At 61.6% G+C, this 27,169-nt stretch overlaps 1 protein-coding gene and 1 long non-coding RNA gene across 3 annotated transcripts; both read right to left on the reverse strand.

The window, feature by feature from the left end:
- Positions 1 to 15: 15 nt before the first annotated feature.
- RAB40C (RAB40C, member RAS oncogene family) lies at positions 16 to 26,774 on the reverse strand. 2 transcript variants are annotated; one of them, XM_025417163.3, is made up of 7 exons: positions 26,641 to 26,774; positions 25,674 to 25,897; positions 7,583 to 7,643; positions 7,062 to 7,122; positions 2,145 to 2,222; positions 1,704 to 1,926; positions 16 to 1,435 (listed from the first exon to the last, which is right to left on the reverse strand). In XM_025417163.3, the coding sequence occupies exons 2-7, from the start codon at positions 25,813 to 25,815 to the stop codon at positions 1,155 to 1,157; spliced, it is 846 nt and encodes a 281-aa protein (XP_025272948.1). In that variant the 5' UTR covers positions 25,816 to 25,897; positions 26,641 to 26,774; the 3' UTR covers positions 16 to 1,154. The 2 variants fall into 2 exon arrangements, with proteins under 2 accessions (XP_025272948.1, XP_025272949.1); XM_025417164.3 differs by lacking the exon at positions 26,641 to 26,774 and adding an exon at positions 7,860 to 7,935 and having other exon boundaries at positions 25,674 to 25,723.
- Positions 11,847 to 21,056, reverse strand: LOC125755294 (uncharacterized). Its single transcript, XR_007411329.1, has 2 exons — positions 20,857 to 21,056; positions 11,847 to 14,088 (listed from the first exon to the last, which is right to left on the reverse strand). It is a non-coding gene; the product is annotated as an uncharacterized LOC125755294 (long non-coding RNA).
- Positions 26,775 to 27,169: the final 395 nt, after the last annotated feature.

The following is a 27,169-nucleotide window of genomic DNA, read 5'->3' on the forward strand; positions in this document are numbered from 1 at the left end:
AACGTGGCCTGGAAATCAGAGCTGAATCACATTTACTGTACAAAGAAATGAAAACCGTCCAAAGTGAGCACAGGAATGGTGCGTCCGACAGCAGCGAAGGGTAGTGTTGACAGAGCGAACACAGGGCCGTCCACTCCTTGAGACGACGTCCGGGTGCTTGGGTTCAAAGTCCGAAGAGAGGGGCTGGTTGGCAGGACGGGACAGGTGTGGCCTTCCCTGCCTGCCCCGCGACCCCCGCCCCGCTCCCAGCACCCAGCGGGAGGGGTCCTGGAGCCCGGGGCGCGGCTGTGAGTAGGAGGTAGAGCTGAGCACCAGTGGAACCGGTGGCCAAGCCGCCACGCAGGCGGCAGGAGGGGCCAGGCCTCCTGCTCAGGGCTGGCTGCCGGCCGCTCCGGGGGCTCGGCGTCCCTGCCGGGAACAGTCCAGGCAGCGTCATGGAGACCCAGGTCAGGGTGGCCCTGGGGAGTTGTGCCCCAGAGGGCTCGGTGCACGGAAGCCAGGGAGCAGAAGCCAGGTGCCCCGGAGGCCGGGGCGGGTCAGGGGCACCCGGACAGCCCCACCCTGTGCCTCAGCTTCATGCGGCAATGGGAATATAAGTGGAAGTGACGGCGCTGGAGGCCGCTGTCCCCTCGGACGAGCACCAGCACTCTGGGGGGAGCCGGGGACGAGGCGGCCACGCCGAGCAGATCGCGGGGCAGGAAGTGTCTATGAATTCCCAGGTTGGAGCCCTAAGGGGGGGGTGCTCCCCCTCCAAATGTCCCACAGCAGACAGGCCCCCCACGTGGCTGCGTCACAGGTCCCTGCCCGTCCTTTAAAAATGTACAAAAAGGTGAACAACTTCCATATAAATAAGAAAAGGGAGCCAGGCCTCCGGGTCCTCACAGACGGCCCCCGAGGCCCAGGCCAGGCACGGCTGCCTCCTGAGCGCTTCCCTGCCGCGCACCCCACCCCGTGGGGGCCCAGGCTTGCCCCCCGAGGCTCCTGCGGCTCTCTGGTCCCACAGAACTGGTCTGACAGAGACCACTGCACTTCCCGGGAGGCGCTGTGGCCAAGCCTCCCCCGCACACCGCGCCTGCCAGTGCCCAGCCAGAAGCGTTCCCCGAGCATGACCTCTCCCAGAGTGCCCTGGACAGGGTGGCGCCCAGCCTGCCCCGCTAGGAGATCTTGCAGTTGCTCCTCGAGCAGTTCTGAGGCGGGCTCTGGGGGGGGCGGATGGACTTAGATCTCTTGAGGCTGTTGCCTTTGCTGCTGCTGCCGCCCGCCCCGCTGGCCAGCGAGTAGGAGCGCCCGTGCATCATGACGGCATTCATGCCGTTGGCCATGGAGAAGGACTTGAGATGGCTCTTGATGGTGACGGGCAGCGGGAGCTTGTCGATGAGGTGCACGGGGGTGCAGGAGACGATGGCCCGACAGCAGAGGTCCTGCAGGCTGAACACTACACATGGGGGAGGCAGGTCAGGGCGCCGCGAGAGGCCGGGTGTGCCAAGCCCTGGGGGCCCCTGCCCTGCACCCCGGGGCTCCTCAGCCGGGACCTTCGGGCTCAGCTCCAGCAGGGAGGCCTGCAGGCCACGGCACCGCTTCCCAGCACCGAGGTGCACACGGCGGGGCGGGGCATCGTGCATGGTGCCCCCCCATGACGCAGGACCCCATGCGGGGCAGACCCAGCCCCCCAACAAGCTGGGGTCCAGCGGGCAGCCCCTTACCCCGATTGGGCCTCCAGATCTTCTCCATGCCGTGCCGCATGAGCACGATACGGGACAGCTCGGTGAATGACTCGATGACGTTGAAGTTGCACAACGGGCTGACCTCGAAGAAGGTCATTCCGTTCTTCTCTGCGTATGCCCGCGCCTGCTCCGTGGGCACTTGCCGCTTGAAGGCCAGGTGCAGCCGGTTCCCAACCAGGATCCGGGGGACGCCAGGTGCATGCTTGGGAGGACACAGAGCTCAGCAGAGGTGCCCCGTCTTGGCGCCATGCCCCAGGCCCCAGAGCAGGAAGAGCCTCGGGGTCCATGCTGAGGCCCCTGGGAGCCAGGGTGCTCAGAGCGGAGGACCCAGGGTCGGGGGGGGGAGGGGGGCAGCAAACAGGCCCCCAGGCTTCCTGCCGGGGATGGAGACCCGAAGGTGCATGTGCGGTGCACACCTACCTCATCGATCTCCTTGATCCACCGGTCGATGCCGTCAAAGGACCAGCGGTTGGTGATGTCATAGACCAGGAGGATCCCCTGCAAGGGAGACGCGGGCGTCGAGAGGCCGGGCCACCTGGATGCTCGTTCCGGGCACAGTGCCCGGTGTGGCAGGGCACCACTCCCGCCCTCACAGGTGGGCCAGGCACACGGGCTTTCAGGCAGGTCGCATGGGTCACTAACACAGCCCCGCGGGAGACGGGCAGCTTCCAGACTCCGTCACGTCCAGAGGCACCTCTGCTCCCGGCTCTGCCTACAGTTGGGCCAGCCCCTCGCTCCGTCCCCTCCCCAAATCCCGGCCCACGCGGCCCTGGGTGCCCCGTGTGGGCTGATGGCAGTGGGGGATCCTGTGGCCTCCATGCGGCCCCCTCCCTATCTTGGGGACGTGGCTGGGACAAGGGGCATGTTTTCAACGTCTTTCTTACAAACACACCATAAGCATGAAGCTGTGATCACTTCACAATCCCTCCCGTAGGACAGGCAGCCTATGAGGGCCTCCGGGTGGGCCGGGCCCTGCGGACAAGCCTGGAGGGCCGACAGGCCACGTGTGTCCCACAGTGTCCTCTGCCCAGGCACCGGGGGCGGAGCGGAGGCGTCCTCAGCGCGCCACCCCCGTAGGCCCCCAGCAGCCGGGCGGGTCTGTCACATCCCTCAGAGACCAATTAGTGAGAGCTCGGCCGTGGGCTGGCTCCACCTGCTGGGCTCGCCTGTCGTCCCTGCCTCAGATAGCTCAGGGACCTGTCACAAGCCTCAGACTCCAGCGAACCGCGGGCCCCTGCCTGTGTCTACCCGGACGCTCCCCAGGCAGCAGCTCAGGACCCACCCCGACCCGCTCACACACTGGGACCCTGCAGCCAAGGTCAGACCCAGGGCAGCCTCCAACTCAAAATGAGTCTTTTCCCTCAGAGAAATCCTTCCAATCCTGGAAGATGCAGGGGAGCCCCCAGGTCTTCTGAGCACACAGGTCACAATCCCACTCCCTACCCGGAAAGCCTCGAGCAGAGCAGAGCAGAGCCAACCGCCAACCAGGGAGGGGGACACTGGCCGGGGGAGAAGAGCCAGGCCCGGAGGGAAGTCCTTCGAGACAGATGGGCACTGACCTACATGGCGTCAAGGGCAAAGACACCAGTTTGGGGGGCACTAGAGGGTGAGACTGGACGGGCCCCACTGCCTGGGGCCCAGGGGCTCATGCCGCTGACCCTCCACGCCTAGGGCCCCCTTCCAGAGATACCCAAGGACGCGTCCAGTGAGCACGCTCATGTCTGCACTGTTCACAGCAGTACCGAGACGCGCGGTCCCAGAGCTGGCAGAAGACAAGCTGTGGCCACAGCGCATGGATGGCCAGTCCCAGAGAAGCACCCAAGTGCGCGGCCCCGTGAGCCCTGGCACAAGGGTCACAAACACAAACACAAACATACGGCGACTCCCATAGGCGTTTGCAGCACAACCACACGGCGGGCGGCTGGCTGGGGCCTCCTGTCCTGCTCCTGCTCTCCGCCCAAGCCCGGGCCCTGGGAAGCCCTGGCTGGGCCTGCGCTGGTGCCACCGCCGCCCTGCAGCTGCCGGGTGTAACGGAGGAGCCCCGCTCACAGCCGTCAGGTCGAAGGCCGCGGGGCGGGCCGCAGGGATGTGGCGGGGAGGGGCACGGGGGTCAAGCAGGCCGGGACGACTCAGACGCCCAAGCGTCCATGCCCAGAAGCCCCAGGGGTGCTAGTGTCCACTGTGTGTTTCAAAGAGGCGCAAACACATTCTTGCTACATCCTATTTCCTCAATCAGCGACAGGTACTCAGGCTTTGTACGCGAGGGGCAACTCTGGGGTATGAAGAGCTCCCCACCCCTCCGGGAACGGCACTCACTCTCACTCCCCACACAGACAGGGTCGAGGGGCTACGTGCCTGGCCCTCACCCCGGGCCCCGCCCCCGGCAGCCCACCCCTCACACCAGGCTCAGGAGCTGCCACTGCTGGCACTCGGGTCATTTCACCTACCTTTATCACCAACGTCTGTTACCCCCCGACCCCCCCTGCCCGGGAAGATAAAATCCCAGAAGTGGAGCTGCGCGGCCTCATTCTATCAAGGTTATTTCCACTTGTCACGTAGGAGGGCACAGACGTGTGCAGGGGGCGGGCGGACAGAGAGGATCTCCAGCAGACTCTGCGCTGAGCTGGGGAGCCCAGCTCGACCTCAGGACCCCGAGATCGTGACCTACGCCGAAACCAAGTCTGATGCCTGAACGAAGGAGCCCCCGGCCCCAAGATTAGTTCTCAGCTACAGCTTGCACCTCAGAAGAGGCAGAGATTTTCAGCGTGGACAGTTTGATGGGTATGGACAAATGAACGTACCTGTGCCACCAGCACCCCGACTGAGGGACAGGGGTCCATTTTTTATGAATTTAACTTTCGGGGTGTGTGATGCATTTTGTGCAGTAAAGCTCCCAAGGAATGAACAGCTGTGGTGAAGCCCTCTGCCCACACCCCCACTAGAAGTACCGAAAACGGGGCAGTTGCCAAACAGTCCCCAGCCCATATGCCCGCCCCCCTGGGTGGAGACAGGTGGCATGCTGGTGCCTGTCAGCACCCACTCAAGGTAGATGCGAGCCCGGGGCCATTTCCCACAGGAAGCTCCCCTCCATGGGAACTAAGCAGACCGGTGCCCAGCCGGGGCCGCCCAGTGCTAATCCAGCTAACCCCAAAGCCCCCAGCTCCCTCTTTGCACAGGGCCTAGGGGACCCCAGGGAGCCCCAGCAGGAGGCACCAGCCCTCAGGGACACGAGTGGCCACCTGAGACCCCAGCAACAGCAAACATGGGCCAAGGCCCAGGACACAAAAGTGCTGGTGGCAAGCGCCCCGAGATCGTACTGTGGTGGGCAGGCGAGCAGCCCGGGTCGGCACAGGCTTCTGGGACCTGGGTCCAAAGGCCCTGCAAGGTCCCTCCCTGGTCTGGACTCTCGGAGGGTAGGACAGTGACAGGAGATACAGAACTCTGGGTACCACCAGGCGGGTGCCAACCCCGCAGACCCCTTGGCACCGTTCGCTGCCCCCCGTGGGGTGGGAGTACAACGGGCGGCAGCGGTGCAGTGAGGCCGCTTCGAGGCTCCGCCCAGGCCTCAGATCTGCCACGGGCTCCTCCAGCCCCAAAATGACAAGAGCCCCCAGAGCTAGCAAAGTAAAAGCAACAGCCAGCACACAGCGGACTGGGCTGGATGCTTGCAGAGGACGCAGTAACGCTACGCGCTTTCCCAAAACGCACAAGTTGGCAAACCTGCAGGCCCGTTCCCTGCGTCCTTCGCGGCCTTGGCTGGCTGTCCAGAAAGGAGCGTCTGTGGCCTGGCCCATGTTTGCACCCAGAGCAGGCAGGGTGGCCGCGGTCAGGGGCCCAACCCTGCGCCCCCCGAGGCGGCTACCCCATGTCTTCATCACAGAAGCACTACGTGTTCATCAGAGAGAAATTAGGAAATTCTCAAACTCCAAGGATCACAAGAGAGCTCGGCAGGAACCCCACAGCGCAGAGTGAACGCTGCCCTCTGACAGCCTTCCCCCTTCGTGTGCTGAAAGCACACACACAGTCCCTTCCTCAATAAAAGGGGGCTGTGGGCCATGCTTCCATGCGCCCGAGCTCTCCCCACGCTCCCCCGGAGGGCGCTGGGAACCGCAGGCAGCTCCTGCTCTTAACCTCACCTCTGGTGCTCATGACAGATGCCCCGAAGCTGCAACCCACACCCTGAGTCGGCTCTAGGTAGGACTGCCAGTTCCACGCCTCCTCCGCAGGGTGCCCCCAACACGGGTGGGGGGGGGACGCAGATGAGGACCAGTGACATTGCCAAGCCAGCGGCGGCAGGAGCACTGTGCACACCTCTGTGCGAGCTTGTGGCACTGGCTCCCAAGCCCAGCCTGGGGGACCCCCACCCACCCCCAGCCAAGAGCAGACCAAGGCCGCGTCCAGGGTGCTCTCCTGTCAACAAGGCCCTGGACGAAGGGCTGGGATGGGTGTTCCTGCCAACACCTGCTGGGACTCAGTTGGACTCAGTCATAGACCAAGTTCCCCTGGCTTCCCAGGTCCCACGGAACAGAGAGAGCAGCACGGGGGTAGCCGGGCATTAATCATTGCTCACAAAGCAAAAAAGATGCCTGTGGGGTCCCCACGAGCCCAAGCCAGGCAGCCCCCCGGGGCCCGCACCCCACACAGCCAGAGGCCCAGCCATGTGCCCACGGGCCCAATCCCTGTACACGCTGCCCTCCACAGAGGCCCCTCCCCGCAGCGCAGGCAGGTCCGACCCCAGGTCTCTCAGCAATCCCAGAAGCCTGGGATCGCTGTCCTGTCCCCAGACCACACACTGACACAACGGTGAGCATTGAGGGCAGATCCGTTCACGGCTCCCTTCCCTTCTCCTTCTCTCCTCAAACCATAGCCAGATCCAGGCAGCGGGCAGGCATGCTGGGGGGAACCCAGAGGACGCGGACCTGCCCCTGCACACCCGACTCCTGCTCCTTGCTGCTGCCCTGCCCCTCGGAGGACCTGCGGCAGCCCTTCTGCGGTGGCTCCAAGGCTGTCTCTGGCCTCCACAGTGACCCAGGCCACCCCACCCAGAGCCCCCCACCCTGGGAGGGGCAGCCCACCCAGAGCCCGCTGACCCAGCACGTCCCGGTCCTGGGAGACAGGGAAGTCTCGTCTTCTTCCCCATGAGCTGGGTGGCTGAGTGGCACCTCCAAGGGTCTCTGCACACCTCCCATGGCGCCTCCGACAGCAGGAGCCACGGGTGTGCGTGGGCCCAGGGGGCAGCCTGGCGTTCAAATGTCAGGATGTCCTTAGAGAATCATGCAGGGGGTCTGACAGCACAGTGGCGGGAGGAGGTGGCACCCCAACAGTCGCTGGGCTTACCTGCGCACCTCTGGAGTAGGACCTGAAGATGGTGCAGAACCTGCCCTGGCCCGAGGTGTCCCTGAAACACAGGGGGTTGGGGAACACAGCCCATGGGACCCCAGTGGGGCTCCCAGCTGCCCCTCCCACTCCCAGCTGCCCCTCCCGGCCTCCGTGGGCCTCTGCGCCCTGGAAGCTTGCCCTGCCCTGCCAGGCTGCAGAACCCCACCCTGCAGATGCCCGCCTCCACACTGAGGTTCCAGGAAATGCCCCTTAATGTGCAGCCCAGTGAAAAGCAAGGAGAGAGGTCACTGTAGAAACGAGTCTTTATGGGCAAGAGGGAGCCAGGCTCCACCAGATGGAACAGCCCAGACTTGCGGTTTCTGCATCACGGAGCAAAGTCCAATCCACACTGACAGCGTGTCGGTGCAAACGGCGGGCCCCGATGAACGTGCACGGGACGCCGTCCCAGCTCCTTATCACAATGACACTGCATGGCTGGTCCCTACCCCAGGCACCTCGCCCCGCGTGGCCTGACTCACCAGAGCTCCAGCTTGACCCGCCGTCCATCCAGCAGGATGGTGGTCGTCTTATAGTCGATTCCTGTAAGGAAGCAGAGAGCGGCTGCAGTGACCCGTGGGGACAGGCCCACCAGGACTCACCCGCGGGGCCAAGGGGAGTGTGCTGCTCCCCCCTGCGGCCTTCTTGTGGCTCCACCCAGCAACCCGAGCTGGCCAGCCTGCATGGCCCCAAGAGCCCGGGCTGGGTGCTGACGGCCCCGGCGGGGAGGGAGGGTGGCTCGTCTCCCTGTTGACCTACTTTGCATGGGTCCCGGCGTCGACCTCCCGAGTTCTTGGGTTCACCGTAGCCCCCAGGTACTGACAACTAGAGCATGCTGCAAGCATTATTAAGGGTAAAGTAATTTCTAAAATGCCATTTCTCTGGAGAGCTCTCTGCAGAATCTATGCCTGCCATACCTTTAGTTTTTATTTATTTATTTATTTTTTTTTTTTATTTATGATAGTCACACACACACACACACAGAGAGAGAGAGAGAGAGAGAGAGAGAGGCAGAGACACAGGCAGAGGGAGAAGCAGGCTCCATGCACCACCGGGAGCCCGACGTGGGATTCGATCCCGGGTCTCCAGGATCGCGCCCTGGGCCAAAGGCAGGCGCCAAACCTTTGTGCCACCCAGGGATCCCAGTTTTTATTTTCCTACTCTTTTATGAGAAATAGTCCAAGACAAGTTGGTAGGAGCAGGGACACTTAGCTTACACGCAACATCTTCACGTGGTTTGTGGGCTGTCCAGAAACTTCCCACAAGCTGTCTTCCCTCTTCTTTCCTAAGCCTTACAAATCTCATCAGTCTCTTGGCTTTTCATAGGCTTTTTTTTAAAGGTTTATTTTTATGTTTTAAGATTTTATTTATGTACGTATTTACTTGAGAGTGCGCATCCACGGGGGGGAGGAGCACGATCTCCTGGCCCTGAGAGCATAACTGAGCTGAAATCAAGAGTCAGTCAAATGCCTAACCAACTGAGCCATCTGAGCACCCCGTTTTTGTTTTTGTAAGTAACCTCATACCCAACGTGGGGCTTGAACCCACAGCCCTGAGATCAATGGTCACACAGTGCACCAGCAGAACCAGCCAGGCACCCCACAAATGGGCTTTTTTTTTTTAAGAGTTTGTGTATTTATTCATGAGAGACAGAGAGAGAGAGAGGCAGAGACACAGGCAGAGGGAGAAGCAGGCTCCATGCAGGGAGCCCGATGCGGTACTCGACCCCGGGTCTCCTGGCTCACACCCTGGGCCGAAGGCAGACACCAAACCGCTGAGCCACCCAGGGATCCCCCAAAACGGGCATTCTTAATGCAGGTGCTCTCCTCACTGTGCACACGGCACACCCCCTCGGGCACCGTGCCTCTACCCTCGCCGTCCTTCGGCCTGGCCAACTCCCAGCTGGCTCCCATGCATCTAAAAACATTTAACAAAAATAAATAAATAAATAAATAAATATAAAAAATAAAAAATAAAAACATTTAACAGAATGAAATTGGAACGACAAAATAGAAGAAAATATTTGCAAATCATGTATCTGATAAGGAACCAATACGCAGAATATAGAAAGAAATGCTGCAACTCAGTAACAAAAAGCAACCTAGGGGCGCCTGGGGGGCACAGGGGTTGACCTTCAGCTCAGGGCATGATCCCGGGGTCCTGGGATCCAGTCCCGCATGGAGCTCCCTGCAGGGACCTGTTCCTCCCTCTGCCTCTGCATGTCTCATGAATAAATAAAATTGTTAAAAAACAAAAAACCTAATTTAAAAATAAGTAAAAGCCTTGAACAGATGTTTCTCCAAAGAAGACGCACCAATGGCCAATACGCACACAGAAAGGTGCTCAAGCCCACTCGTCATTAGGAAATGCAAATCAAACCACAAGTGTTTAGACGGTTATTACAGAAAAAAAAACAGACAAAGTCACCAGTGCTGGCGAGGGTGTGGAGAAGCTGGAGCCCCGTGCTCTGCGGCCCAGGTGTGGGGTGTGCAGCTACACGGCACACGGTCTGGTGGCTCCTCGTGAACTCAAACAGAATTACTATATGCTGCAGAAATGCCACTGCTGGGTTTACAGCCAGAGAAGCGAGGCCTGGGGACCCAGGATGGGCGCGCCACCCCCGCGCTCCCAGCAGCGCCGCTCCTGCGGCCAGGAGCTGGAGCAGCCCCCGTGTCCCCCGGCAGGGGAGGACAAAGCGCGGTCCATCCTGCAGTGACTCGTGCGCAGCCTGACCGGGAGCCGTCAGGTCCCTGGAGACAGGAGGGCCGCGGAGGGGCCGGGGAGCGGGGGCGCAGAGCTCCAGGTCGGGACAGTGGGGGAGCCCCGTGGACCACGGCGGTCCCGCTCCCACCCCAGTGGGATGGCGCTGATGCCCCTGAGCCGCGCACCCACACACGGGCAGGGGCAGACATCCCCCCACGCATCTTTCAGCACAACTAAAAGAAAAGGGAAAAAAGACTCTCTTACACGTATTGTCTTTATTTTTTTTTAAGATCTATTTATTCACTTGAGAGAGGGGGAGAGAGGGGGAGAGAGAGAGCACACAAGGAGGGGAGGGGCAGACACAGGAGAAGCAGAGTCCCCACTGAGCAGGGAGCCTGACACGGGGCTCAATCCCAGGACCCCAGGACGACGCCTGCCTGGCTGAGCCCCCAGGCACCCCTTGCAGATACTCTCAAGCAAACACTCCCCGGGAAGAAGCAAACTCAGGCCGGTCCCCCAGCCCATGGCCTGCACCCGCCCGCGCCCCGACTCCCGTAATGCCGTGGCACAGGAAGCAGAGCTCTGAGCGAGGCCTCGCCCCCTGGGTCCTGGCTCTGTGGTCCCTGGGAGGGTAATGCTGGCAATGGCAGGGGCCAGGGAGGCCGTGGTGTGGACTCCGTGCTCGGGCAGCACCACGTCCAGCCCAGCAGGTTAGGGCATAGTCTGAGGCTCCCCACGATGAGGCAGCTCTGCGGCAAGCACACCTCAAGGTGACTCCCCAAGGCGCAGCCGGGAGCGGCAGGGAGGAGGGGATGCCCGGGGCCGAGGCGCAGAGGGTGAATGCCTGCCCGCGTTCCAGCAGATGAGGCACGACAGCGCTTGCACGTTGGGCCGCGGCTGCGCCCTCCAGCAGCTGCACCAGGCGCCCTGCCAGCCACACAGTGGGGCGCACACAGGTGAGCCCCGAGGACCGGGAGCTGCACCCGGGACCGTGGGCCCTGCCAGCCTGGCCTGCTGCGTGGCTCACCGGCTGGCTCCGAGGCTCCCGGAGCACGGGGCTCTCAGGGAAGGCCTAGAGGACACCCAGGGCCAGCATGCGGCCGCGCCCCACGCCCGCTCTCCCGGGAGCCCTCGAGCCCCCACGGAAGGCTGAGGGGCCCCGGGAGGGGCTGAGGATGGCGGACAGCAGGGCACTGCTGCGGATGGCCCGGCCGCCGGGGACAGCCCCAGCCCCAGCCCCAGGCTGACAGGTTCATGAGGGCGCCAAAATTTCAAATACATCCTCACACCTACCCCGCCCCTCCTCTCCACCTCCCAGACCTGCCAAGACGTGCAGCAGGATGTGTGAAGTATCAGAGAACAGAGCCCAGGAGAGACGCCAGCTGCAGACAAGCCGAATCTTGACAAACAAGGGGGCGCCCAGCGAACCACTGCTCCATCGGCTCAGGTCTCAGCCTCTCGGAGAATTTCAGTCACCCCCTCCCCGCCTCACCCCTACAGGCCACAGGTAGGGAGCATCTGTCGGAGAAAATGATACCCAGGGATTTCACTCAAAACACGGAAGGTCTCGTACAGTGGGTGTGACCACTCAGCAGAACCCACCAGTGGGAGCTGGGCTAAGTGCCCGGGTGCACCCGGGGGTGACCAGGCCTCCCGAGGGCCAGGCCCCAGCACCCCACCCCTGCGCTCAGCGCACAAGGAGACAGGAGCAGCGTGCACACAGGGAGGGGTCACACTGGGTGACCAGGTCGCAGAGCCCAGGACGGTGGGCGGAGGCAGGGCTGAGGGGCCAGCAGGGGCCAGCAGCAGCTGACCAGAGGCGCCCTGGGAAGCACGTGCTGTCCTCATTCCTGATCCTTCTCACATGACCTTTTTTTCCTTTTCTCCTCTCAAAGCTTTTGAAGCATGTTGTTTGGCCAACGTTCTGGGGGGGGGGGGGTCTTTTTCCCTTTTGGTGACTCCAGGTCACCCCTGCGCCCGTCCAGCTCATCTGTCCCACATCCCGGTTAACAGCTTCATCATCCTATCCTCTCTATGCTCCTGTTCCACCTCCTGGGAGCTGTCCTCAACTGTACTGTTCCTCTCTGTTTGGTTTTTTTTTTTTAAAGATCTCACTTATTTATTCATGAGAGACACACACACACACAGAGAGGCAGAGACACAGGCCGAGGGAGAAGCAGGCTCCATGGGAGCCTGATGCAGGATCGAGTCTCAGGTCTACAGGATCTTGCCCTGGGCCGAAGGCGACACTAAACCGCTGAGCCACCCAGGGATCCCCTCTTTTTTTCCCAACATTTTTTATTTACTTGAGAGAGCACCGGCAGGCACAGGGCAGGAGCGGAGGGAGCAGGAGGTGCAGACTCCCCAGCAGGGAGCCCCACAGGGACCCTATCCCAGGACTGCGATACCCTGACCCAAGCTGATGGCAGATGCTTCACCCACCGAGCCACCCAGGCGGCCCTGCTGCTCTAACTTAATCTCTAAACGCTCTTTCTGGCCCTCTGAGCGCTCTTTTCAAATAGCATTCTGTTCCTGGTTCCTGGCCGCGGTAACTCTGTATCTCAGGCCACACTGATTATCACGCCGCTAGGATTCTCGGTGTCCTTCCTCCCACCAGGCAGCGCGGGGCGGTCCAGCACCCCTCAGAGGCCCCAAGAAGCTGCAGAAGGTTCAGGCAATGGCCAGGGGGGCTGAGGATGGAGCCGCCAGGCCCCTCAGGGCGGATGACGGGTGGCTCCTGGGGCAGCCCGACAACCCTACCCGTGCACCCGTTGTGCCCGGGGCCCACCTCCTGTGTCCCTGCTTGCCCCCCGCCCTCCTTTCCACCCTTCCTCCAACCCTGAGCTCCGAGGGGCCAGGGGCACAGGTTCCTGCCGGCGCCCCATGCCAGGTGCCAGCCTCTGTGCTCCATCCTGGCGGCAGTACCTGCGTCCCCAACAGCTTTGCTCACCTGATGGAGTCCCCAGTCTCTAAGAACTTTACTTTACGGCTCAAGGGGGTGGTGACTCACTTGACACAATTACTATTTACGCTTCCACCAGACATCAGGCCCCCTGCCAGCTGTCCTGCACTGCACTCCGGGAGCCGCAGAGGGTCCACAGAGGATACACCTGCTGTCACCACCTGTGGAGGCACAGGCCAGGGCCATGCACATGACCACTACTGGGCACAGTTCTGGGCCCTGCAAGCAGCTCCGCATCGGGCCAGGTGTGCATACAGGCAAGCACCTGTGCCTGTCCCACACAGCGTGCACCACCCGTCAGCATACCACATCTGTCGGGGATGCCACCACCTGGTGAATTGTGGATGTTTTATTTGTTCAGAATGTTTTTTCTAAGACTTTATTTATTTATTCATGAGACACACAGTGAGAGGCAGAGACACAGGCAGAGGGAGAAGCGGGCTCCCTACTGGGAGCCCGATGTGGGACTCGATCCTGGGACCCCAGGATCATATCCTGAGCTGAAGGTGTGACGCTCAACCGCTGAGCCACCCGGGTGCCCTGTTTTGTTCAGAATTTTACCACAAGTTCTTCATCATTTTAGAAAAACAAAAAAAAACCCACCCCCACCCCCTTGGTAACAGCAGCACCAGGTCCATTCCCACTGTCCTGGGGCTGGCGTCTTGTACAACTGTGTCCCGGCACAAATGACCAGGATGCACCACACTGCTTCCTGCCACAGGGACCCCGCCGTGCACATGTGCGTGCTCAGGACATGCGGTCTGGGAACCGCCCTCGGGCCTTCTCGGGACAGGGAAGGGAAGGCTGCAGGTCCCCGCTCCCTGGGCTCGGCCCCGGGAGGCAGAAGCGAGCGGCCCCCAGGAAACACGGCAGAGGTGAGGGGCCAGCACACTGGGGACAGCCGGGGACGGCACGGAGGACGAAGGGTGGCGCAGGAAAGCCCAGTCAAGTCCCAACCTTCCCGAATGCCTGTTTCTGACAGCCCGCCCCTGCTGGTGGTTTGGGGGGCTCACCAAGGCACCCCTCCTGCCTCACCAGGACCTGCGAGCAGAGCCGCGGGCACGCACAGGAGGAAGGCCCCCCGGCCAGCCCGTCGAGGACAACCTGGTGCAGGAGCCACTCCGCCGGCAGAAGTGCAAGCATGGTGTCCCAGACGGAACAGGCTACATGTCACACTCTCCTCCTCCGCTGCCCCCTCCACAGCCTCACTGACACACCCGTCCGCACGGACGCAGGACCGCAGACCTCCAAGGAAACCCGTCAGACTGAGGAGAACACGAACAGAACCAGGTACCTTCAGCTGTCAGCCCTGCCGGCTTGATTCTGTGTGTAAACAGAGATTGTTGGTCAAGGTCCCAGTGTTCAGAATGAAGGCCACCAGTCAGACCCATGGAAGGGGGCGGAAAGGAAGGACAGCAACTGCCCAGGCAGCACGCTGTCGCCACCTGCTTTCTGTCTGAGGTTCCAGCCTTTATGGAGAAACGGCAACACCCAACGTGTAATTACCCAGCTACTTTACAGCATGATGAAAAGCCACAGGAAGACTTTTTTTTTTTAAGTAAGTTTCATGCCCAGTGTGGGGCTTGAACTCATGACCCTGAGATCAAGAGCTGTGAGCTCCACCCCTGAGCCAGCCAGGCGACCCCACAGGAGGACGTGCCTGGGTGGCTCAGTCAGCTGGGCAGCGAGCTCTCCACTGCAGCTGGGGTCACAATCACAGGGTCCTGGGATGGAGCCCCACGCACGTCAGGCTCCGCACTCACTGGGGAGGCTGCTTCTCCCTCCCCCTTGGCCCCTCCCTCACTCATGCACTAATATAAATACGTAAACAAAAATCTTAAAAAAAAAAAAAAAAAAGAATGAAACGTGCTGATCGTGTCTGCCTTTGGAACTGGAATGCCAGCCGGGGTCCACGGGGCAGTTCCCCACAGGATCTCCCTGCTGCAGCAGCTCCCGACAGCACGGCCCACCGCACCCCCACAGCGAGCCGGGTTACCCACGCATGTCACTGCAGGCTCCCAGAGCAGCGCAACACGCGGGGCTCCCGGATCTCGCCTCCCAGAAGGCCGGCTGAGTTCGGCGGTCTGACCCAGGCACGCTCCCCTGTGTTTCCACGGGACGTCTAAACCCAAGGGAGGCAGCTCCTGTTTCTTAAACGTTACTCCCTAAGGAGGGAAAATAAGCTCTCAATGCCCCAAAGACAGACAAGAAGCAGAATAGGAACGCCGGAGTCTTCGAGAAATCAGAGACACTCCCCCCAACACAGAAGGACACAGGGCCCTGGGCCCCCCCCGCCCACCAACGGCAGTTCCTGACAGCCCAGGCCGGCAGGCCTCTCCCCACACATGACACCAAGGACCACCAGCGTCTTGAGGACCCAGCAGGTGGGGGGCAGCCGCAGGCAACGCGGCAGGCACTCCTGTGTGGGCACGGGGTCCCGCCTCCTGGCTCTCAGGCCCCTGGTACCAGGAGCGAGGCCGAGACGGCCCCCATGATCGGGCTACGTGGGACAGTCCACGGCAGATTCTCCACCTTACCGCTCCACGGAGCAGGCCGCCCTCTGAAGCCCCCTCGCCTCCCCCCCACCGGGGGCTGGGAAGTAGGTGGCAGGTACCGCCAACAACCACAGCAACTTGAAACAACTTCTTCAGGGCATCTGGGTGGCTCCGCCAGCTGAGCATCCGACTCTCGACTCTGGCTCAGGTCCTGACCTGGGGTCTTGGGATTGAGGGCCGCCTCGGGCTCCCTGATGAGCAGGGCGTCTGCTTCCCCCTCTGCCCCTCCCCTTCCCCCTGCTCTTTTCTGCTCGCTCTCTCTCCAATAAATAAAATCTTAAAGAAAGAAAACAAAGGATTCTGTGTGTGCCAGCCCGCAGGCACCTGCAGCCCGGGAGAGCGGGCGGCTCCGTGGGGACCCTGCTGGGGTTTCTGAGCCACAGACACAGCAGGTAAGTGGGTCCTGCCTTAAGCCCCTCTGTGTGGTGGTATCTTAGCTGGCTCGGGCTGCTGTGCCCGATTCCTATCAACTGGGTGGTTTATGATCAACGGAGGTTTATTCTCACAGCTCTGGGGGCGCCAGCCAAGTCTGCGTCTGCTTCTTGCACAGCTGAGGGGCTCGTTCGCCAGGGCTCTGATCCCGCTCCCAGGGTCCACCCTCCTCCACCCCGGGGAGGTCAGCCCCAGAGGCCCTGCCCCTACCACCTGGGGGTCAGCTGCCAAGACACAAACGTTGGGGCCAAACCACTAACTAAATGCAAACACGCACTCCTCTGACCAGCACCGTACCCACAAAATCTATCCAAACCAAAACAAGGAAAAGAACTTTTCAGGATGGGGCGGTGGGCCTGGAGGTGTCCTCCCACAAGGCGAAGGGAAGGGACCCTGCATGTGTGACTGCGGTGACGGGCCCAGAGAGGCAGAGGGTCCTGCGTTATCTGGGTGCGCCTTACAGGTGGGGACTCCTTCCTGGCTGAGTCAGAGATGAGACGGAAGGACGGGACACTCAAGGCCTGGCCGGGACGTGACGGGGCTTTGAGACAGAGGAGGGGGAAGGTGGCAAGGCCCGTGGGTGGTCTCGAGAAGCCGACCTCCTAACTATGCGGCACTGTGTTACAGCAGGACGCTGAAGGAGTCCTCGTTAACCCACTGGGCGCGGAAGTAAAGCCCGCCCACAGGGGGTGGCCAAGCAACAGAAGGGGATCCCTGGGAGGGAAGGCTGCGTGGCTGCTGTAAAGAAACAGGATGGAAGGGGAGGAATGAAATTCTCAGCCCCCACCGCGCTACGTGGGACACTTCGGAAAACTGTCTGCAGGTGCCCATGGAGGCTGGACACGCCCTACAAGCTGGCAATCCCACTCCTCGGTGTGTCCGGGACACAAACGTACACATACAGTCACCAAAATCAGGTATGAGAGTTTCGTAGGAACGCCATTCACAAAAACCCAAACACAGAACTCGGCAACCGGCCACCCGCTGGGAACACACAACAGCGCGGCCGGAGCACTACCCACAGGGCCGAGCTGTGGCCACACCGCCACGCGCTCTGTGGCGCCCAGGAGGACCGGGGCGGCAGGGAGTCCCCCCGGCGGGCACGCCTGCGGGCACCCCGGAGCCGCACCTCCGACACCCAGCTACGCTCAGGTGCAGCTCAGGGTCCTGGGATGCGCCCCCCCCACCCCCGGCTCCCCGCGGGGAGCCTCCCTCTCCCCCTGCCCCGCCCCCCACTCCTGAGCGCTCAAATAAATACGCAAACCTTAAAAAAAAGGGGCTGACAACATCAAACACTGGCTAACACGTACAGCAGCTGGGACTCACTCACTACACAGCTGGCGGGGATTCAGGACAATAGATGACATCACAACACAGTCTGGCAAATTCTTATGAATTATATGCATAGACACACATGACCCACTAACCCCACTCCCAGACACATCCATACAAAGACTTGTGGGTTACAAATATGTGTCATGCCACTTAATCGTACATGTACCAATGGTCAACAAAATATGCACATTTACCACAAAACTAAATTTTTAAGAAGTTTTATTTATTTACGTGACCTCTACAACCAACATGGGGCTTGAACTCGTGACCCAGAGATCAAGAGTCACACATTCCTCTGACTGAGCCGGCCAGGGGCCCCCCACAAAAATAAAATTTTTAAAGAACTTTAAGGATTTGTACAAGAACATTCGTAACACCATTCTCCACAACAGGCAAAATCAGGAAATAACCAGTGGCCAGAAGCATCCTGACAGGTGAACGGATGAACAAACGGGTGTATGTGTGCGAAGGAATGCTCCCCGGGATGGGATGAGGGCTGTGGCCTGTGCCCCACGTGAGTCTCACACACATCCTGCCACGTGAAACAAACCAACAACACGAAAGACCATCTTGCGTGACTCAATTTACAGGACGTCCTAGAGAGGCAAAGTCCCCTTAGAGGGACGGGAAGCAGGCCAGCGTGGGCTGGGGGCTGGACTTGCAGAGCCATGAGAGAACTTTTAGGGCGCAGTGGAAATAATCCATGTCCTGACCAAGGCGGTGCTTGTCAAATCTCACTGAACCCAACACCCGAAATGGGAACACTTAGGGAGATCCCCGGGTGGCTCAGCGGTTAAGTGTCGGCCTTCAGCCCAGGGCATGATCCAGGGGTCCCGAGGTCGAGTCCCACGTCAGGCTCCCTGCACGGAGCCTGCTTCTCCCTCTGCCTGTGTCTCTGCCTCTGTCTCTGTGTCTCATGAATAAACAAAAAAAAAGAACTCTTAAAAAGAATATGTAAATTACAACTCAACATAACGTGCTCTAGACGAGTGATCCCACAGGATACTGCCAAGCACAGATTTCAGACTAACAGGCCTTTCAACGGCTGGGCGCCGAATCACCCTGCAGGCTGCGCCTGAGCGCAGAGGAGAGCTGGGTGCGCACACCCATCCTGAGCACACAGCGCGCACAGACGCCGTGGGCACAAGGATGCCTTCCACGGGCACACGTGGGCTACCGGTGGGCCAAGAAGGAACGGCGGCCGCCTGATGAGGGATGGGAAAGGAAGCAGAAGTTACCTAATACATTGCAAAACGCCTTTCTGCACTAGCACGCCGCGCTTCAGGAGCGGCTCTAGGGCAGCTCGGGGACTGGTTTCCTGTAAAAGAAGAACTTTTCCTTAATAAACCACACCAGAGGGCAGCCCAGGTGGCTCAGCAGTTTAGCGCCGCCTGCAGCCCAGGGCATGATCCTAGAGACCCGGGATCGAGTCCTGCATCGGGCTCCCTGCATGGAGCCTGCTCCTCCCTCTGCCCGTGTCTCTGCACCGCCCCCTCTCTCTCTGTGTCTCTCACGAACAAATGAATAAAATCTTTAAAAATAAAATAAACCACACCAGAGCCAATTCAAGGCAAAAGCTTTCATAAAGAGTTAAGCACACTTTGTGTACAAAACTTAGCAAAGCACTGAGCACTTAACAACACAAAAATTACTCGTGACCCCAAAATCTGGAGAAACCCACCATGCGTGCTCTCCTGTGCGCCACTGTCCAGCTCTCTCACTTCGTACACTGAGACTACGTAATTACACAGGCGGCGTCTACTCAACACGATGCAGACCCTTCCTCACCTCACTGAATACTCGCTATTCCCCCGAACTCCCATTTTTAAAGGCTGTATAATACCTCACCCTGCTACTAAACCATATTTCCCCTGTTGGACCCTTGGAAGTTTCAGGGTTTTCATTTTTTATTATTTAAAAGAAAAAAAAAAGGCGGGAGGGGGGCCTGGGTGGCTCAGCGTGTTGGCAGACTGACCTGGTTTTGGATCGGGTGATCTCGGGCTCGCGGATCGAGCCCCGCCTCAGGTGCCGTGCCCAGCACAGCCGGCTGCCCCTCTCCCTCTGACCCTCCCTGCCATGTGCACACACACGTGCTCACTTTCTCACTGTAAAATGAGAAAAATGAATAAAGCTTCAAAATAAAATTTTAAATTAAAAAAAAAGGAAGAAAAAACTACGCCATAAGTGTCTTCAGTTGTGTCCCCTATCATTCCCAGCGAAGATTCCTAATTCCTTGGAAAAAAGGGACTACTTTTTAAGGCTCTGGACACTACATGCTGTGGACTCCCTCACTGCTGACACCGTTCCCCGCCAGGTACTTACAAGTGAACGCTCCAGCCCACTGCCTGGGACTTTTCATTAGAAGCCCCTCTCTGAGGACTGCGTGTGTGGCCCTGGCCAAGTGACTTAAAATAAGGGAAATCCTACCAGTGATCGACCACCAAGCTCATCTCACTGACCCGGGGCTCTGGTCACTGCCAGCCCGTGACCAAGAGAGCTGCGTGTGTGAAGGTGCAGCAGGACCTCTGCGCCCCACAGGAGCCCCGTGTCAGCCCAGGGCAGCAGCTGCTCACTCCACCTGAAATCTGCGCTCAGGGACACCCCTCCCTGTGTAGACTGCCTCCGCAAGCAAGCCAGACTCCTGCCTGACATCCTCCTGCACTGTGGGCACTGCTGGCATCAGGGCCAGGAAGGCCCAGGCCACCCTGCTGGAGACCACCACACTCCTGCACCCTCTCAAGGCCGTGCAGTCCGGGTCATGCCACCTAACCCACGAGCCGTCCTCTCAGCCAGGCATCCCACAGACCTGATTACTAGGCACCCCCCCACCTCGGCCCAGGTGACGGACACTGGTGCTCAGGAAGGTCCAGGCTGGCCATGACCCCGCTCACGACCCGAGGCCACTAGATGGAGCGCGGGCCCGCCTCGGCCACAGCACTGCCACTGATCTGGGAACCGCAGCAGTTTGTTCCGACCTGCCCAGGTGCCTCCTTAGCTCACGGACGTGGGTTTATCACCTGGCCAAGATCTCTGTCCAGGGCGGATGTTAACTCACTCGCCCAGAGATCTGGCACCTGCGCGTCTGGACTCTGGCACTTTCCAAAATCCGTAGAGTTCCTGCCTGTTTCCAGGCTTGTCTGTTCTTGCTCAGAGATACCAGCCTCTTGACACCAGGCCCTCTGCACCCCTCCCAGGGTAGACCACTCTTGACCTTCCCTCCCTCCTCGCGACCCCGAAGCCCTATCTTTCAGAGCACCACCCACCCACCTGAGCAAATCACTTCCCCCTGACGCATTCCAGCCAAGGGCCGCACCCCTCTGCCAAACAAACGCCTAGCACCCCAAGGGCCAAAGCTCGTCTGGTCATGTCCTTGGGTCCCTGCCACGTCTGCTCCCCAGGCCTCCTCTACCCTCTGAAGGACACATGTCCACGGTCAAGGAGGCACCCAACACTCCACGGACATCAGACTCAGCCGGTCACTACTGGGCCTGCGTGGGCACAGTCGTAATGAGCAAAGCTCCGTAATGCCTAAGACTCAAAGTTCAAGTTCACTTTGTTCCCATGTATTTACTCGCATTCCCAAAGGACGAAAGGCGCCCATGTTCCCACCCTAAGGGTGACCCTACACACCCAGTCTTGGCTCAGTCGACCTCCTTCCCGGCACATCTGCACTCGCATTCCCAGCCTCCTTCCCCTGCACGCCCCGGGCACCAAACCCAGCCCCGTGGGCCACTATGCCCCAAGCCGGGGCGCCGGACATGGACCTTACCTGACTTTCTCCAAGTGGCAGGTGGCAACACCCTGACCCATGTGGCCCCAGACCCCACAAATCCCACACTAGCGGCAGCCCACTCCCCAGGCCGAGCTGTACTAACTGCAGCCTGTCCCTCCCCCTCCTCGCCCTCCTCCCTGGCCACACCAGGTACAATTCAGCTACAACAGGAGGTGAAGTGCCTGAAAGACCCTTCCCACCTACTTCCTTGGTTTCCTGCTGAGGGTTCCTTCCTGAAACAGACCTGTTTACTTCATCAGCCACGCCACGCTCCTGCTGACAGGAACAATGTGTACCCGGCGTGACACAGCAATGTCACCGTGACAGCACGGCCCCACCAGGGTCCAGCTCTGCGTGGCCACGTGCCCGAGCTCATGGAAGCCACTAATGGTTGGGGGTAAAACTTGACATTTAACATACTCTACCTACTAACTAGGAAAACTCAGGCAAGGCCGTGCCAGCTCAAACGACAAACCAGCCTCATTAGCTGAACCCGAAGCAGACCAGCCGCTCCCAGCCTGCCTGTCAGCTGGGGGTACGCTCATCTCGACACTGTGCACACCGCTGAGTGCCTCTGGCCAAGGGGAGCCAGAAATCACAGCCCCGTAAGGATAAGTGTATGCGCGGCACTCTACGGCCTTCTGGAAACTTCTCTAGAAACTGGTGGTTAGCAGCTGACCCTGGGAGCTGCGGGGCTCTGCTCCGCTGGTCACAGCTAAGAGGGAGGCAGGCAGGGCAGGAGCAGCCCAGTGAAGGAAGAACAAATGGGCCTCAGTGACTGTGCAGGCCCCAGAGCAGGGGGAGGCAGCCCCGGGACCGCGGAGCGTCCGTGGTGAGCACAGGGTCATCCCTGCCAATCACACCGACAGACTCTGACCGACAAGCCTGGAAAGAAGCGCCAACCAGGAGCTCAGCGACCAGCTGAGCACGACGACGGTGCTTCCGACACAGGGCGGCAGAGAGGCGGCCCTGGGCTGGCACGCAGTGGGCACACACCACACGCTGCACCAACTCCTCTTTGGAGCCTGGGAGCCAACAAAAGGAAGGCAGACCCAGTAAACGGCCCAGGAAGACGGGCAGAGACCAGCCACGAGTACCAGCCACATGCAGAGGGAGAGGACGATGAGCGGCCACCAACAGCACGGTCCTGTCAACACACGGTGCTGCCCACGGGCTGCTCGCCCAGGCAGGACGCACGCCGGGCCGTGCCCTGGGGGCCCACCTCACGCCGATGCTGGGGACGAAGCAGCGGCTGAGACACCACAGGCAGAGACACAGTCTCTCCCTGGGTTTGCACCAAGGATAGAGACCATCTCCCAGCCGGATGACAAGTCAAGTCCAGAACCGTCCAGTGCAAGACCACGAGCTGGGGGACACGGTGAGCTCGAGCCTCGCCCGGGGCCGCGGACGTGGGCTGTAGCCTACACTTCAGGGAGCTTCCCTGTGGGCACAGCAAGCACTGTTTGGTCCCACACACATCAGCAACCAGCAGAACCCAGACACGCATGGCAGTCCTCGTGCTTGCCTGGCTTTGTGCACACCCATCACAATGCCTCGCTCCTACCTTCCCTGCCCCCGTGCCCTGGGCTCCAAGGACACCCCGCGGCTCCCACCCACGCCGCCCCCCAGAGGTGCAGACAGGGAGACATGGGCTCCCGTGCGCTCTGGAGTCCCCCAGGACGTGGGCCCATCACCCGGTACATTTTCCTGCCTGCCTCCCACCCTCAATGTGAAGATTCGTGGGAGCCGAGGCACAGAGCAGGTAACTGCCCTAAATGTTCGCTGCCCTCAGAAGAGTGGGCCCAGGCCCGCGCTCCTGCGTGTACCTGGCATGCTGCCGCAGGGCAGGCACAGACCACCACCCACCCCCCAGTGCACAGTTGGAGCTGGGGGTACACTCGGGAGTAGAAGCTGCTCACAAAACACCTGCACCTCCTTCCTGCCAGCTTTCACGATTGACACTCCCCAACACTTTCACCCTGCAGCGTCATTTCCCCTGCAGACGGCCCAGGTACAACCTTTTCGCAGTGTTGTGCTGCCTCCCCAGGAGAGCAGATGCCTCCTCTAAAACCACTGCTGTGGGGACGCTGGGGGAGCTCAGCAGTTGAACGTCTGCCTTCAGCTCAGTACAGGGTCCCAGGACCCGGGATAGAGTCCCACGTCGGGCTCCCCGCAGGGAGCCTGCTTCCCTGTCTGCTTGTGTCTCTGCCTCTCTCTGTGTCTCATGAATAAATAAAGTCTTTAAAAAATTAAAAAATAAATAAATAGAACACTGCTGTGTGCTCAGAGAGAAGTCAAATCTCCTGAGAGGAAGGTTTCCAGATCTACCGAGGTCTACACACAGGGCATGTGAGCACCACCAGAGGCCGAGGGCCTGCTGCAAGCTCCCCCGGGTGTGGGCACACTGACACATGCGGCTGTGACTGCTTCAGGTGCCAGCACCAGAAAAGACCATTTTGATGACTCACGTGTTTGCAAAGCTCTCACGGACTTGCCTGAGGAACAAGCTAAACAAGACTTCAATGCAGGTAAGTAATCAGGTTGGCCCAAGGAAAGGAGTCCGATTACACGTCCTGCACCAAGTGGGGATTTCCCTGGCGTGGGTCATCCACTCCTCGTCAGAGGAACCAAGAGAGTTTAGTCAGAAAACAAGGCTGGAAACGTGCTGGGGGCTTCCAACAATGAAGAAGAAAAAGAAATAAATACATGTATGTGCTTTGTCAGAGAATCAGAAATTTAAAAATTCCTGAATGTCAGTAGCTCTCGCAAAGAACGAAGTCACGTGATGTGGAATCCTGAGAACCAGCTGTCCAGAGCTTCCAACACCCTCAAGCGTCTTCCTTAGGAAGCCTCCAGAGGAGAAGAAAGAAGCGCTCTTGGGCCTACCGACTCCACCCCGATGAAGAACGCTGGTCACCGGGGTCAGCGCCCTGAAGCCCTGACCACAAACACCCAGTCCTTGTGTCGTGCATCTCTTAACCTCAAGGACCCTCGACACAGGCTGGCACTTTGCCTCTTCCGCCAACGCGGTCAGGACAGCCCCCGGACGCTTTCTAAGAGTGGGCTTTCCTCAGCACGGTGGCAGATGGCTGTCCCACTGGACCAGCTCACTGGGAGTCTCTGACTCCTCCGGGGTCTCAGGCAGCTCACTGCCAGCCCTATTCCAGTCAACGTGTCACAGGAACCGTGGCAACCACCACAACCAACGAGGGGCATACGGTGGCCCTGTGTTCCCCGAGTGCCGGCGGCCCCCACGTGGAACACCTGAGGGTGAGGCTGCGCTGACTCTCAGAAGCACGTTATCAACGTTCCAGGAAAACACTGCTGCCCCGGACAAAGCCCGGCCTTCTCACGCTCTTGTAAACACGCCCCAGCAGCCACCCAGGAGTGGGGCTCTGGGAGGCGATGCCCCTACTGGAAAAACACCTCAACCACTCACTGTCTACGGCGGGAAGGACACCTCTGACAATCACTGCCAAGCATCCGCTGGCGAGGGCCTGCGAGGGCCCCAGCGGAGGCCCTCCTTCACCTTAAAACAAACCCGGGGCCCCTCCTCTCCTCCCCTTCCAGTTGTCTCCTCTAAGGTGGGGCAGAGGGCATGAGCTGCAGGAGGGGCCACGGTATAAATCCAGCAGAGCTGCCCCCTGCTGAAGCGGCTCCAGCGGGAAGGGCAGTCAGCAGGTCCAGCTCATCCAACAACCCCGACAGGTCCTAAAATGAAAGGGTCGGAGTAGCAGCGTCCACACCGTCAGCCGCCTCCAGGTGATTGAGCAAACAGCAAACACTTAGAGCAGTGCGACAAGACCGCCAAGGGTCCAAGACACAAAATAGCAAAGGGCTGGGGAACAAAGACCAGAAGAAGTAGGAGGAGATGGAGCAGGACTTCCAGGAGCACACAAGGTCCCTGCGGAGATGGCTGCCGGGCCACCAGTAGATTTCCTGGTTCCCCTCAAAGAAATCCTCCTGGGGCTGGGGCCCCCACGCCGGGAGGCACTGACCTCGCTGCCTTTCTTACGTGAGATACGTGAATTGGCAGCAGCTCTGACAGGTGCCAGGCTGTGTACCCACCCTACCCTTCACCAACACAAGCAGAAATTTCAGGAGTATGTAGTCACACCGGGAAGAGAATGTCTCCTCCTAGCATGACATGTTGGGCCCGCACGGAGCTGCCACCATCTCAGGGTGCGGCCTGCCTGCACACCTGGGCCGTGGGGTCACAGCAGACCTGGCACACCTGGCACAGTGGCCCCCACAGAGCACGGGGCAGGGGGTGTGACTGCAGGCGGGGATGGCCAGGGTGGTGGTGTCACTGCCGTGGGGATGGCGGGGGCAGGAGTGTCACTGCGGGCGGGGATGGCCGGGGCAGGGGTGTTGCTGTGGGCGGGAATGGCCGGGGCAGGGGTGTCACTGCGGATGGGGATGGTGGGGACAGGGGTATCACTGCAGGTGGGGATGGCGGAGGCAGGGGTCTCACTGCAGGCGGGGATGGCCAGAGCAGCGGTGTCACTGCAGGTAGGGATGGCCAGGGCAGGGGTGTCACTGTGAGTGTGGATGGTGGGGGCAGGGGTGTCACGGTGGGCGGGGATGGTGGGGACAGGAGTGTCACTGCGCGCAGGGATGGTGGGGACAGCGGTGTCACTGTGGGTGGGGATGACCAGACAGAGGTGTCACTGCCGGGGGGGGGGGGGGGGGGGGCGAGGGGGGCGGGGGAATGGCCGGGCAGTGGTGTCCCTGCGGGCCGGGTGGCGGGGCAGGGGCGCCGCGGGGATCGGGGCCTGCGCGGGGCGGGGCGGCGAGGCGGGGCGCGGCCTTACCGTTGCTGTAGGCGTACGGGGACTCGGCCGCGCCGTCCTGCAGGCTCTCCAGGATCTCGCCCTTGCCCACGTCGCTGTCGCCCACCAGCAGGAACTTGAGCAGGTAGTCGTAGCTCTTGACCGGGCTGCCCTGCGTCCCCATCCTCAGGCGCGCGCGGGCCCCGCCCGCATGTCCCCCGCGCCGGCCGCGGGCGCACGGCGGCACCAGGAGGCCTCGGACCGACCTGCGGGCCCGGGCGCGGGTGAGTGGGCGCCGGCGAGGACAGGACGGGCCCGCCCCGTCGCCCCCGCCGCCCGCGCCGCCGCCTCGCCTCGCCTCGCCTCACCTCAGCGCCGCCGCCGCCCCGCCGCCCCGCCGCCCCGCGGCTCGCCGCTTCCCGCACGGCGCCGCACAGCCCCGCGCCCCGCCCCCGGCCCGAGCGCCGCCATTGGCCGCCCCGCGCCCGCCGGCCCCATTGGCCCGTGCGCACGTCCGTCACGCCGGCCCGCCCCCCGCCGTTTCCCACACCCCGCCGTTAAACCTCCGGCCGCCCCGCCTCCGCGCCGTCGCCATTGGCCGCCCGCCGCCTCCTCCCGTGCCCATTGGTCCGCACGCACGTCCGTCACGACGGCCCGCCCCCCCGCCGCTCCCCCCCTCCGCTCTCGGGGCAAGATTCCAGCCGCCTGGCCTAGCCGCCGCCGCCCTTGGCCCTTCGCCTCCGGGTTCCCCGGCGCCCCTGGCTCGCCCGCACATCCACCAGCACCTTCACCGCCCCCGCCGCGCCCCGCAGAGCGGCCGGAGTCGCCAGCCACCCTGGCCCCCCGCCCCCGCCCCGGGAACGCCGCGGCCCTCGCCCGCCCCCTCCCCGCCGCCATTGGCCACCGCTGCCGAGTCTCCCACAGCCACTGGCCCGCCCGCACGTCGATCACGGCCCGCTAAGCCCGCCCCTTCGCCCCGCACTTCCCGCCCCTTTCTCTACACGCTCACCAATCGGGAGCTCGGGGCTTCGGTTGTTTGCATACGCCCCCTGCCCGCGGGCCGTGGCGGTCCCCGGCCGAGGCGGCGCGCTCGGGTCCCGGGGGACGAACGCCGCTCGCCAGCCGCGGCGCTGCTCCCGCGGAGACCCCAGTCAGGGCGGGGAGCCCCGTGCGACTGCGCCCTGGGAGCCGGCCTCCCCGCGGTGGGGCGGGGCCCGGGCGTGGCGGGACGGGGTTGGCCAATCAGCGCTCGGAGGGCCGGGGGCGGGACTTCCGCTCTCGGCGGGGCGGGGCGGGCCGGGGCCGCTGCGGGGGGAGGGGGGCCGGAGCGGCCCAGAGGGCGAGGGCGAGGGCGAGGGCGGGGGCGGGGGCGGGGGCGGGGGCGGCCTGGGTCGCGCGCGGCCCACGGTGCTGGAGGCTCGGCAGCGCCTGCCTTCGGACCCGGGGCGGATGGCTGCCCCGGCCCTGGGTTCGCGGCGGGAGCCCCCCCCCCTCCCCCCCCGGGTCAGGGCGGGTCAGGCGGGGCGGGGGTCCGGGAG

The sequence above is a fragment of the Canis lupus genome, chromosome 6, assembly GCF_003254725.2.
Source record: "Canis lupus dingo isolate Sandy chromosome 6, ASM325472v2, whole genome shotgun sequence".
Classification (NCBI taxonomy): Eukaryota; Metazoa; Chordata; class Mammalia; order Carnivora; family Canidae; genus Canis; species Canis lupus.

Coding starts and splice junctions, on each gene's coding strand:
- RAB40C (XM_025417163.3), bottom strand. CDS start 25,815: ATGGGGACGCAGGGCAGCCCGGTCAAGAGCTACGACTACCTGCTCAAG. Junction 7,644..25,673: donor CCCGTACGCCTACAGCAACG/GTAAGGCCGCGC, acceptor GCTTCCTTACAG/GAATCGACTATAAGACGACC. Junction 2,223..7,061: donor CCTACTCCAGAGGTGCGCAG/GTAAGCCCAGCG, acceptor TCTCCCTTGCAG/GGGATCCTCCTGGTCTATGA.